Raw genomic sequence first — 13,206 nt, 5'->3', positions numbered from 1 at the left:
AGGCCAATTAAGGATATTTCCTGTTATGAAGGTGCTGCCCTCAAGGGCCTCAAAGTGCAATGTCATCAAATTCTGATTTGTGGGGTGGTCAGGACAGATGATAACAGATAAATCTAAAAATAAATTAATAAATATAAATGAGAGAAGAAAAAAGATCATGTGTGACATTTTATATTGTGGTGTCAGTGCTGTAATATACAATGCTGAATTAAACAAAACATTCTCAAAGATTAGATTGTGTTTTGAATATTAGACTCTTATATTTATTCAACTCAATCATATACAACACGAATACATGTGCACTGAAGAGCTAAGAGATCCTATAGGTGTCTAAGAAATGCCTGACTAAATTTTTTTGCTCTTAATTCAGTGGGTTTCTCTAACTCGGTTTGTAAAAACAAGCAATGCAGAAGTTGAAATGTATTGTTATTGCACTAATCACATAGTATTAATTATTATGCTTTAATCAGTTAATTGTTTTATGAATCTATTATCAATTAAGTGTTCATTGTTTGCTTTAAATTGGACGTTCAGGTGATTTTCATCAGCTTGTGTTTATAGATAAAAGCTTGCAGCTAATCAACTTAAAATGAAAGAAAACAATCCATTCAGTTTGGCTCAGGACATACGGACATTGCAGGAAGTTTCACACAGGCACCTGGCGTGTGTGCTCAGGGGTCCTAATTATCTCGGGTAAATGTCTGTGTTTTCTTTTTTACAGGAGAGATTTTTGGCTTTGAGTTTGACTTGAATTCACAATTAAACGGTGCTTGGTCTAAAGTACAGTCCTCGTCTTCACTGAAAAGGTACGTATGACACAAAAAAAAAGAGTTAATTTGTGAGCATTTACTGTAGTTTGCGGTGTTTTTGTTTGCGGCTCTTGTTAGCTAGTCAGCTATGCTAGGCTAACAGTTTACCTACACACGCGAAGCGACAAACTACGGCGCGCATGCATTATAATCCAGTAATTACATGCATGTAGAGTAAACGATTCCGTCCATATAGTATTTATTTGGGCAGATACTAGCAAAAAAACAGCGATTTGGCGCATTGAGCGGCTAAAGTGCGCAGTGAGGGATGCTGGTGTGCGGCACAGCGCTGAAAAATGCGCATTTGACAGGTCGCGTTGCGTTATTCGCTCTGTAATCAAACATAGGAGAACATATTCAGTATAGTAAGCTGCTTTGATTGAAATTTTTACAGTTTATTTTTTAGTATAGATTTTTAATGTCCGCAAATTGTTTCCCGCGATTTAATGAACCTGTATCACTTCCTCTTATTAAAGTTAACTGTCCCTCAAAGTGTCGGAATAAATGGTAATTTTCGAATTCCTTGGTTATGAGAACCGTTCGTATTTTTAGCGTTTTCACTTCTCCATTTACAGATTTTTACTGTACATCAATTTTCCGCAAAAATCGCCTTGGAGTCTGCATAAAATGCACTTCACGTCATTTGTTTTCTAAATGCATATTTGCACACTGTAAAAATAGGGAACAATGTACGGAATTCATATTATAGGCTTTTTTTCTTTTTTTCTTTTTTTTTTATTTATTTATTTTTTTTAAATTGCATTGTGTTTTAGGGTTAATGGATTGTCAGTAAAATGAGTTGGTTAATGGATAATGTTCTGGCAAAAAAAAAAACATAAAGTTTTGTTTAGGAGGTAGGGGTTATTGTGACCTGTGCTATGCATATGCTGTGCAAACTGTGCATATGTTTTGGGCAGTGTTCATTAAAATGTTGTAACTCAGTCTTCTGGTGAAATGACAGATTTCTCTGATCATTTAGTCTGCTTAAACCCTGTGCCTTTCAAATAATCCACCTGAAGCTTGCATTCATTTTGAGTGCAATGCCCACTTCTCAATATCCAATCAACAACCAAGTCCCGTCCTACATTCTACTTTTTAGATAATCTATTTTACTGTATGTCACATTGCAGATGAAAAATGATGCTATTTCTATTTCTTTGTGATTTTTAATAACATTAATAGCCCCTGAAGTGAAAGTATCTAAAAATGTCACATAGTTGGTTCAGATTAAACAATAATATTCAGATATTATAGTAATATTCAGATGTTAATGTACAATATAGTTTGAGAACATTGGATTATTGCATAGTGCACATGGATTTCTCATCCTTTCCCACTTAAAGGGTTACTCCACCCCAAAATGAAAATGTTGTCATTAATCACTTACCCCCATGTCGTTCCAAACCCGTAGTAGATTCTTTTTTCTTCTTAGGAAAATTTTTGAAGTTTTTTGTTTGATGAATGGTGGTATTGTTGATGTTGTATAGTATGCTGAGTAGTATAACAGTGTCAAGGTCCAGGAAAATATGAAAAGCATCATCAGAATAGTCCATCTGCCTTCCGTGATCAGGGCTTGAAAACGGAAAAAAAAAATTCAGTTGGTTCACTCCGAGCAGAATCGATATTTTAACGTAGCCTATCTGTTCCTGCATTCCTCTGATATTATCAATAACCCGCTGCGCTTAGTCACAGCCAATAAGCATCATCTTTTCTAGATTTTGGACAAATGTAGGCTACTAAACAAACAAAAAATAAATAAATAAACACTTTAAAGACATCAAAGTATTTTTAATATATTTAAAAAAGTTTGCTGCATTGTTAAAAAAAAAAACACTTGTATAAGATTGCGTTTTGAGAGTGAAAAAAGTCACGGCTCACGTCGCATTTTATTAACCCTATTACTTTCTGAAATAATGAAGGCTAAAATGCCTGTAGGCTAAAGCAAAATGTTAACAAACATTATAAAAACAGTTATTAGTTTCTCTCTGAAACAAATCCTCTAAAGTTTAGGCTATAAAAACGTCAATCCAAAAACAAATTAATTTATGGTGAAGCTGATGCCTACCTCTCTCATTCGGCATGAATCCAAATGTTTCCATGTTCCCGGCGTATCTGGATGCTAAAATATTATTTATTATATAGTGTTTGTACTTTCATCGACATAAAACATCATCCTTCACATCGGCTATATCAGCACAGTGAGGCGCGGTCACGCTGAACACAATATTTTGTACAATGGAGCAGTGTAACTTTTTATTTGTCTCTTTAACTGTATTTTATTTTGATAATGAACAGGCTTCAATATAGCAAAATTATGTTGTGTGCGCGTTTAAGGCATCGGCACAATGGTCATACCAAGGCTGGTTGGTGAAACAGAAGCAAGACATTATTCAAAGCTGACAAGCTTTTGCAAAATAATTAAAACCGTAAAGCTTTTGCAAAATAAAGAAAACTACTCTCTGCTGTTTCGTTTTCCTTTCCAAAAACTTTGGAATGTGTCACTGTGAACCATAATTTTACACTTATTTTGTTTCGTTAATCTGTCAATGATTTAAGTGAAATATTTAGTGTATATGCCTATATTACTTTTTATGTAAGCCTATAGTTTGTGTTTTCTCCATTCACAGAAACGCTGCAGGTGCGTGTGATCTGTTGAATTCGTCTAACACTATCCTCAGATAAACTCTGGCGGTGCATTGCCATTGCGTCTTACCTATGATGAGTTCACAGCTGAGAGGACATTTCACTTGCTTGGCTTCAGCGTCACATTTGCATAGGACGTACAACTGGAATTCGTGATTGGTTGACAGCTAATTTCAAATATTAAATGGAACGATAAAATAACGTTATTAACCGATTAATGGCCATTTCAAATTTTCGATTCTCTTCGGAACTATAAAATTTGATTTCGTTTCTGGTTCTGTTCCTGTCAAAACTTCGTTCGTTTCCGGTTTTCGTTCTTTGAACTGGTTCAGAGCCCTGTCACTGATTCAACTGTAACATTATAAAGAGACAATACTTTTTGTACACAAAGAAAACAAAAATAATGACACTTTATTCAACAATTCCTCTTCTCTGTGTCTCTCCAAATCAGCGTAGCGCCATTTTGGCAATTCTGAGCTGTATGCAGGCAGGAATTGTTGAATAAAGTCATTATTTATTTTTTATTTTTTTCCATGTATAAAGTATTCTCGTCGCTTCATAACATTACAGTTGAATCACTGATGGCAGATGGACTATTCTGACGATGCTTTTCATACTTTCCTGGACCTTGACACTGTTATTTACTTGGCAGTCTATGGGACAGTCACAAGCCTACTGGTTTTCATCCAAAATATCTTAAATTGGGCTCCGAAGATTAACAAAGCTTTTACGGGTTTGGAAGGACATGGAGGTAAGTGATTAATGAGACAATTTTCATTTTGGGATGGAGTATCCCTTTAACATTTTAACTGTTTTCTTGCGATAGTTGGGTTGTCATTAAGTGTAAGCATTGTGAATCATGCCCAGCTCTGATTGGCTTTTTTTTTTTTTTTTTTTTAACATTTTTCATGTCACTGCATTGAAGGGAGAGCTGCACACTTCCTCCTTTCAGATATCCAAGAGGACCAGGTTTTAGAAATGTATTAAATAGGTAAACCTATTAAATAGTTGATATGTTACTTGAACACATTACAACCTATTAATCACTACTGATAAAATTAAAAAGTAAAGTTCACATATACTGTACTTAATCACATATGCATTTTTGCTATGGGACTCCAGTAACTTTGTTGAAGAGCCTTATCTGTGTGATTTAGTCGGTTAAGAGCTTCAGTTTTACTCTTAACAGCTCCTATACGTTTCAGACACTGCGGTGACATTTCTTCACTGGTGTGAAACTGATATGATTAAGATTGACCTTTTATGGCAGTCTCTCAACCAATCGGGTGAAAACAGTGATATTTCAGTCTTATTTAGTTTATGTAGTTATTTTATTGAAGGTCAGAATGGAAGAAAATGCTGATGAATATTATTTGGAGGGGTGTTTTTTCTCTCCATTATTCTGTAGTGTAATGACTTATAAAGGCTTAATATTGAGTTGAATATTGATGGTGAATATTGATACAGTTTTTGAAATGGCACACTGGCTGTGTATAGCTTTACAGATACATGCATATTTTTTTTAAAAGATAAAAACATCCTTATTTTCCAGATTTTCAATCATTTTGTGGGCCACAAGTCATGTCTGGTATAGCATTAAGTCGTCTCTCACAAGAACGGAAGGCTTGGCGGAAAGACCATCCTTTTGTAAGTATGAGATGTTTCCGATCATAGATGTGCAGCTGTTATACAGAAATTCAAAAGCAAGATCTTGTTTAACTTAAGTGTTTGATGTACAACAGGGTTTGTGTATATCTATCAGTTTCCAAACAACAGCAACCTTTTCAGAGAATTATTAATATTATATATAATATTAAACTGCGGTATTAACCTTCGGAGGAAAAGCAATGAAGGGGAGTACTTTCTATCTATGGAGGAGAAACTTTTCACTTATGTCACTATTTTAATTTATTCTGTTGGGAAGTCACTATTGAAACTGTTGGGGTGTATTTGCTCTCACAAAAGAGACCACAGATAAAACAGTTTCCAGAGTATGACATTTTGAAACTTTTGCAGCCACCCACAGGATTAAAAAAAAAAAAAAAAAATCTTTTTTTTTTTTTTTTTTTTCTTTTCTTTTTTTTCTATTTGGTGTTTTTTCCCTCTCAGGGTTTTGTAGCCGTACCAACAAAAAACCCTGATGGAACTATGAACTTGATGAATTGGGAGTGTGCCATCCCTGGAAAAAAAGGGGTAAGTGCCAATTTGGAACATTTAATTTAATGATTGTGTTATATCAATACAACATTTTAAGGTGATGGTTTACAGTACAGATACCCATTATTATTTACAACTTGTATTTGCAATATCTGCCAACATGTTTCAGACCTTGTGTGCACTTGTGTCTATATACAAGAAGATAAGAGTGTGTGTGTGTTGTGTGTGTGTGTGTGTGTGTGTGTTTTTTTTTTTTTTTTTTTTTTTTTTTTTTTTTTTTCCCTCTCCTCTTTTCTCAGACACCGTGGGAAGGAGGCTTGTTCAAACTTCGGATGCTGTTTAAGGACGACTATCCTTCCTCTCCACCAAAGTGTAAATCAGACGTTCAGTGAATCTAATCATTGTGCATATGACAAAGTACAAACATTGTCTAATTATCCCTGGTTTTTATCATGTGAATTCAGGTAAATTTGAGCCCCCTTTATTCCATCCGAATGTATATCCGTCTGGTACCGTATGCTTGTCAATTTTAGAGGAAGACAAAGACTGGAGGCCTGCCATTACAATCAAGCAGGTAAGCTGTAAAGGGTGGATCGACGCATTGTTAAATGTCTTTAAATGGAACAACCAATAACAAAGTGTAGTTCAAGATTAAGGATGAGTGACGTGTATGTGTGTGGGTGGTGGGTTTTTTTTAAAAAAATTTTTTTTTTTTTTAAACCATTTGAACTTAATGTCATTGATTTGTGGTGCATCTTAATCTCCTTAAACCAAATCTTCAGTGCAATCCTGAAGAGGGCAGTGTTATCTCATGAAGCTCCACAACTGATTTATATTTTTAGATCTTGCTAGGAATCCAAGAACTCCTTAATGAACCAAACATTCAGGACCCCGCACAGGCTGAAGCATACACGATTTACTGGTACGCACCTCTAGCTCAAATATAGTCTTGCCTGTGGAGACTGAAATGCTTATTGCCTCTGTTATGAATCTTGTTTGCTTTTCTGTTACAGCCAGAACAGAGTGGAGTATGAAAAAAGGGTCAGAGCACAAGCCAAAAAGTTCTCGCCGTAAACCTCAAGATTTCACACTGTATTGGAAATGGGTTTTGACCAGGTCTCCTCACCCCTGTATCCCACCCCCTTACAAACCAGATCCACTTCATACTAATGTACTGCTGGGCTTGAAGAAATGAATGTGTCGTGCCATTGTCAATCCACTGATGCTCGTCATAAACTCTTCCTGGGGGGTTTTAAATTTGGTCTTTTGTATATCTATTTTTTTTTTTCTTGCCATTTGGGCAGCAGAGGATCTCACCAAAAATTGTGAGGTGTGGATTTTTTTTTTTTTTTTTTTTGAGGGGTGGGGTTATTTGGTAAAAGTGCTACATATTTGCAAAAAAGGCACAATATACATCATCCACCTGCAGAAGAAATTATATTCCACAGATGCAGAGGTATGAGCCTAAAACTGCTTTCGTTTTTGCTTAATCTTTGTGTTCTTTCAGACTGGCCTCTTTAGTCTCTTTCATGGTTTTAATGATTTAAAACTTGCTATTAATGTCAGTATTTCAACTGCTGTAAAATGATACTTTTATACTTTCTTTACTTTGGATTAGTGTCAGTAGAGAGATTTCCATTCCTGATGCAGGCAGTGTACTAAGCTAAGCATGTACCATTCAGTATGATGGCGTTGTGCTGCCTGGGCTGTCTGTGTTTTGCAAAAAAGTAAAAAAAAAAACAAACAAAAAAAAGACTTCACGTAAAAGGCCTCTGAATCAAATGGTTAGTTAACCGCTGCATCAGTCTCTTTGTGTTTATATGGTGTTTTCATGTAAGTGTATAGAGTAAATAAAAATGTTTATACTAAGCCAGTCATGACCGCATGTTCTTCACATGAATGGATCGACTTCAGCCATCTTGAAAGGTAAGTCTCATCGTGGTTCTTGATCATGGTCACTTTTTATTTTTTATGTTTGAAGATTGCTGTGCCACTGGAATGGATCCTTTCAAGAGGTTTGGTTTACTGTTGTAAATAGTGAATGGAGGTGAACACGTAGAAAAATTTTGTGGTTTGGTATGCTTGACAACACCAGAAATTTGTTTTTAATAGCGGTAATATTGATTTATTATTGTTATTATAATATACTTTAAGTTAAATTTGAAAATGGCCAGAAATTAGAAAACGTTGAAAATATAGTTTGATCATTTTAGGCAGAAACTAAGAAAATATTAAAAATGTGATTTGATTATTAAAATAATGTGTAATAAATGTTTTCTAAAATGTCAAGTAGTATACAGGAATCAGAAAATAATTCTTAATTTGATCAATTTATAACTTTTATAGACATCAGAAAAATCAAAATATGAATCATTTCATTAAATGATTAATAAAGGTGTTTTATAAATAGTATTAGTCCTATGAATGTCAATTGATATTTACATTTTGTTTTTTTGTTTTTTTCATCACTACAAGATTTGTGTAATTTCCCGCTTTTGACTCAGACATTTATGTGAGGCAATGGCAATGAGGCAGAGGCAATGTATGTGATTAGGTGGAACTTGTGTAATGGTGGGACCTGGTCTGAAAAATTGGAGAATCACTGCTATACCAAGATTAAATATGAAGGTGTTAATTTATTATTGCTGTCAGATTTAGCAGAAGATCTCTAGGGACAGACCAGGACCCCACTTGAACGCTCAGTGTATTGTTGGGCTGTTTGGAAGGATCTAACCGCCATATACCCATGAGAAAAATACCCACTATTATATTTTAAAGGTGTAACAATGGCTGGCCCTGAATTTGATAAGCCTCATTGAAATGAGATGTTAAAGCAGGAGAATTTCCATGCTAATAATGTATTCTTCCTCACAAAGGTAATTTTTAATCACTCTGACATTAACTTGGTTGGGTGTTTATACTGCTCTTATTTTCATGAGAATTGCAGATACTGTGAGCTTGTCAAGGCTGTTCTGATAGACTCCAGCCTCTCTCGGGGGTCAGCACAATTATGAATATGAATATTTTCTGCATGAATTCTACAGCCTGAGCTGTAGGAAGCTGCTAGAAACTATTAGGGAGGATATCATGTCAGTGTACTGTAGAGACAGAAAGACCCACTTAAGATGTTATTCTGCTAATTGCTGGAGGAGATTGCTAGAGTGTAACTTCTTGGTAATTACTGGGTTGACGCTTTTTGAAAGCATATTTTGATATTTTACAGTTTTAGGCTTTTTGCACTTCAAATTGAATCCAAAATCCCAGCGTTACTAAAGCAGACACACTATTGTGAAGAAAAAAAAAAAAAAAAAAACTTTAGATCTAATTGGATATTAATGTTCTCTATGAGTTTCATGACACAATAGGCTTTTGAAACTACATGCAGCAGTCTGCATTTTGCAGGAATGCCACCAGAACCTTTTGGAATCATTTGTGTGTCTTAAGGGATTTCTTACAGTAATCTTGTTGATTGTCATCTTCGAGTTAAATAAGATTAACACACAATGCAAATGACAGTTCTGCAATGCAAATGAAATCATTAACAGTGCTCTACCCACATCCTCGACAATTGATGCAATTCATACCTCTCCCCATTTCTGGAAAGGTGGCGTTGATTATTTTTCTCAGTCACGTTTCATAAATGCTGATTGCCATTTTGAGACCTTTTACTCCTGACATCAATTTCATTTCTAAATGACTTATTTCCTCTGTATCTCGAATCACTGCATATAATATCCATTTAGTAATCACCGGATGTTATGGGGAAATTGTACATGTTCATGCATGTTTAAATCAAAAGTCCCTGCTCTGTGTCTGTATCCATCTTTAAAGTAAAGCTGTATTTGCTGTGTGGTAGATACTTCAAATAGTCTGATCTATCTGGAGCAGGGTATTAATGATGTGCCCATGGAAACAGATGAAAGGGTCATTGTGAACCTTTTCCTCTGATCAAAAACCAACAGATATCTGCAGTCGTCCACTGAGGGATCTACTACACATTATAATTAAAATAATATGAAATATATATAATGGATATAAAGAATAAAATGTCTAGCAGCTGTCATTTATAGGATGGTAATTGAATTGTATATTGGTGCATTTCAATGAAATGTATGAGTCATTTTAATATCAAGAAATAACTTTTCTGTATTTTCTTCCTGAGTGTTTATAGAGTCAAGCTTTGTGGTTCGTGAAGCCTTTCAAATTAACTCCATTTCTACATGACTGACTCATGAAATGTGATTTCAGCTGCATACAGTTACTAATAACAGACTTATTCAGTTAACATCATGCACAACATTTGGTATTGCTGTATTTGTAATAAACAAATGTTTTGTACAACCAAAATAATTAGTGGAAAAAGTATATGAGAATTTATAGTAACTGCCAGAATTAAATTACTATAACTTCCCTGTAGCCCTGCAATACACTCTCAGAAAAATAAATATAAAAACTACAAAAGCTGTCACTGGTAAAGTACCCTTTCAAAAGGTACACCTTTCTACCTTCTATACCCATAAAAGGTGCATTTTAGTACATTAATGGTACAAATTAGTACTTCAATGGTACATTTTTCTTTTTAAACTCAGAGGTCTTCTGTAAGAAAGCAGTTTTCTATCTGATGCTGTTTTTCTTTAGATTAGGCTATGCAATGTTCTTTGGGGCTCTGTCATATGATTACTTTAGCAGCACTGAATAACCCCCTAATATATGAATGCTTACAATTACACAAAGGAGGAGACGCCTGTGTGATGACGATTCAAGCCATGAAAGCTTTGAGTGCTGTCTATTAGGGAAGCTTGAAAGAAATATTTCCATTTGATCCTTTCAAACTTGGATATATTTGAATACAAAACAGTACGCGGCACCACAAGTGGGCTGGTGGAAGTGGAAACCTCTAGAGCTTCAAAGGATCCATCAATTGCAGCAAATGTCTATTTATAAAGTGCAGGCCCTAATTCTCCATGTTACAAGCACTCAGTGTTTACAGGAAAACAACACCGTAGCATCCTGTTCAAATCTATTTCATTCTGACCTGATCACTTAGCATGCACTCAAAAAGAAAGAAACCTGTGTGTGGTAGTACATTGGATTATGGCTCAACAACAGTGGCTCATACTCTTAATTATGTTTTTTAAATGACTTTTAGCATGTTTTATTTGTTGTGGAAAGTCTGTTTCAATGCTAATGCATCTAATGATAAAATTGGACATATTAGATGTAAATATTCAGCATTGTGACCAAATGTAACAGAATGAGCTGTAAATCAAGTTTTTCTGTGTTTTATAGGTGCTTCATTTTAGGGAGTAAGGTAGCGATGCTACTAAATTAGGAAAAGTAGTTTAACTTTGTTCAAACTAGTGCAGCTTTTCCAATAACAAGCTAGTTTTTAACCCCATGATGCATTTTAAAATCTGCATAAGCATTGGCATTCTGGGATAAGTTTGAACCCGGTTGAGCAACACCTTATAAAACATATTCATAAACCATATTGTATCTGATCAATAACTTCTAATTAATAAGAGAATTTGCAAAAATGTCAAATATTTAAATGTTACCTTATGAACTATTTCAACGTTATTACTACATTTAACCCTTTAAAGTTTTTAAAAATTTCAAAGTTTACTACAGAAAAAACACTCTGATACAGTATTTTTTTTTTCAATATAAGAAACTTCAATATATCATAATATGAAATGTGTAAGAAAATATCATTTAAGAATGACCAGTATCAACTGGATTTAAATTCCTTTGAACCTTTTAATAAATGACTATTCAAAAAGAGTTAAATTTATGAATGTTACATATACTTTTTTCCCCTAACAAAACAACATTAAACCAACATAAATATTACTATGGAATATTTTTAAATCAGTTTAATACATTTTACTTTTCCAAACTTCTAGATGAATAAGGTGATGTAGCTACTGCTGCAATGGTTCACCAATAAGCATGCATAACAAAATTTAGTCAGAAAAAATTTGTGTGAGATATGAAAAAGAGGCAAAAAGTATTTACAAAAAGTATATACATAAGTATTTTTGAGATAGATTTAACTCGTATATCAAAAACATCTGCATAACATCATGTATAGATGAGCTGAGTTGTCTTGACACATTTTCAAAGTTTGGTTCCCATACTAAAAACTCTCTCTCTAACTGAGATCATTCATTTAAAATCCATTATTTTTGTACTAGCAAAAATATATTTTGTAGCTTGTAGAATACCTAACTGCTTGTTCAGTACAGTAGCTTGTTTAATTATATGATTCGCTTGTATCTTGACAAGCTGCAGTTTCATTAAGATGTTTGATGGCGACAATCCCAATCCATTCCAGCATTCAAGCCAGGTGCTACGATTTCAGTGCAGCTGTGAAATCACTGAAAGTAAATACCCGCCAGACACATTCTCCTATCCTCACCTTCTTGTGTGCAGGTGAAACCATTTAGAACTTCTTCCAGCCATTTGGAAATCCGTTACTGAGAAGAGATGGAGCTTTGTTTTATTGGCTCTGCTAAAGAATAATTTCAGCATACTGAGAGGCACCTCACCCCAGCAGCTACGTAATTAATGTGTCCAAGGCTATTTATAGTAGCGAGGAAAGGCAGTGGAGACGTGGGTGGTGTAGATGGGTGAGGGGTTGGTGGTGGGGTATAAGGAACGAGCTGGAGGGGGTGAAGTGACACTTTGCGTAGCCTCTTCTCCATGAATTCTGAGGCTTCATACGTGGATGACAAATAGTGAAATGTCCTGAGACAGGGTCTGATGTAGCAATAAAAGACACAGATTGAACCGATTATAGAAACATCTGATCTTCTACTTTTACCTTTTTGTACAAAAAAATAATAAAAACACCAGCGGACCATTGCCAGACACTTTTCTTGAGAGTGTTTGCAATGTTTGAGATCAATTCAACAGAACTCTCAGTAGTTGCTCTTTCATCGCTCACAGACTTCTCAGTTCTGTTTTCTCAGCTAAGTATCAAATCTGTGTCAGATATTTCTCCTGCATTTACTGATGTGAAATAAAAATAGACAATTGTTGATAAAGAGCTATAAAATAGATGTGGATAGCTTATAAATCATTTGATTTGGAAGAATTTGATGAGATTTCATACTCAGATCTGACATTTATATGCAGACTTATATTAGCAACAAATTAGACCTGTTTCTGAGGAGAAAAATCTAAAAATTAGACTTCAAGTGTCTCCATCAAATTGCAAACTGTTTTATTGTAGGCCTATTTGATACACAAAACATTTTTTTTTTACATTTTGTTTAATAATTCAATAAACTGTTTTAATATAAATAAAAATAAAGAAAAATATATATTTCATTTGTCAGAGTTAAGGAGGGTCTCTGACCCCAGGTGCTCTTTGAACAAAGACGGCTTGTGATTGAATCACCTGGGCTCTGCTTGAGTTTAAGAGCTTAAACAAAATAAAAAAACAGCATTTGGCAAAGATTGTGTTTTAATTTTCTGAATTGACTTGCCAGATCTGTCTTTTGAGACTGACATAAGCTAGTCCAATAGCTATGTTGACACTAATCTAATTTAGTTTCCCACGTTGAAAGACCGGTAATCAATAACCACAGCT

General features: G+C 34.6%; 1 protein-coding gene across 3 annotated transcripts; it reads left to right on the top strand.

Moving 5' to 3' along the window:
• The first annotated feature begins 565 nt into the window (after positions 1 to 565).
• On the top strand, positions 566 to 7,478 carry LOC109045647 (SUMO-conjugating enzyme UBC9-B-like). Of its 3 annotated transcripts, none has more exons than XM_042720546.1 (7): positions 566 to 693; positions 5,005 to 5,099; positions 5,562 to 5,645; positions 5,909 to 5,981; positions 6,074 to 6,183; positions 6,452 to 6,531; positions 6,623 to 7,478. In XM_042720546.1, exons 2-7 carry the CDS (start codon positions 5,034 to 5,036, stop codon positions 6,681 to 6,683), a joined length of 474 nt encoding a protein of 157 aa, XP_042576480.1. In that variant the 5' UTR covers positions 566 to 693; positions 5,005 to 5,033; the 3' UTR covers positions 6,684 to 7,478. The 3 variants fall into 3 exon arrangements, with proteins under 3 accessions (XP_042576480.1, XP_042576466.1, XP_042576473.1); XM_042720532.1 differs by having other exon boundaries at positions 587 to 806; XM_042720539.1 differs by lacking the exon at positions 566 to 693 and adding an exon at positions 4,183 to 4,203.
• The last annotated feature ends 5,728 nt before the right edge of the window (positions 7,479 to 13,206 follow it).

Source organism: Cyprinus carpio, chromosome A3, assembly GCF_018340385.1.
Source record: "Cyprinus carpio isolate SPL01 chromosome A3, ASM1834038v1, whole genome shotgun sequence".
Classification (NCBI taxonomy): domain Eukaryota; kingdom Metazoa; phylum Chordata; class Actinopteri; order Cypriniformes; family Cyprinidae; genus Cyprinus; species Cyprinus carpio.
This window is presented reverse-complemented; position numbering and strand designations above follow the sequence as displayed.

What these genes read in the sequence shown, in the direction of transcription:
- LOC109045647 (XM_042720546.1), top strand. Translation starts at nt 5,034, where the DNA reads ATGTCTGGTATAGCATTAAGTCGTCTCTCACAAGAACGGAAGGCTTGG. An exon ending in GGCGGAAAGACCATCCTTTT is followed by an intron (nt 5,100 to 5,561) that starts GTAAGTATGAGA and finishes TTTCCCTCTCAG; the next exon opens with GGTTTTGTAGCCGTACCAAC. An exon ending in TCCTTCCTCTCCACCAAAGT is followed by an intron (nt 5,982 to 6,073) that starts GTAAATCAGACG and finishes ATGTGAATTCAG; the next exon opens with GTAAATTTGAGCCCCCTTTA.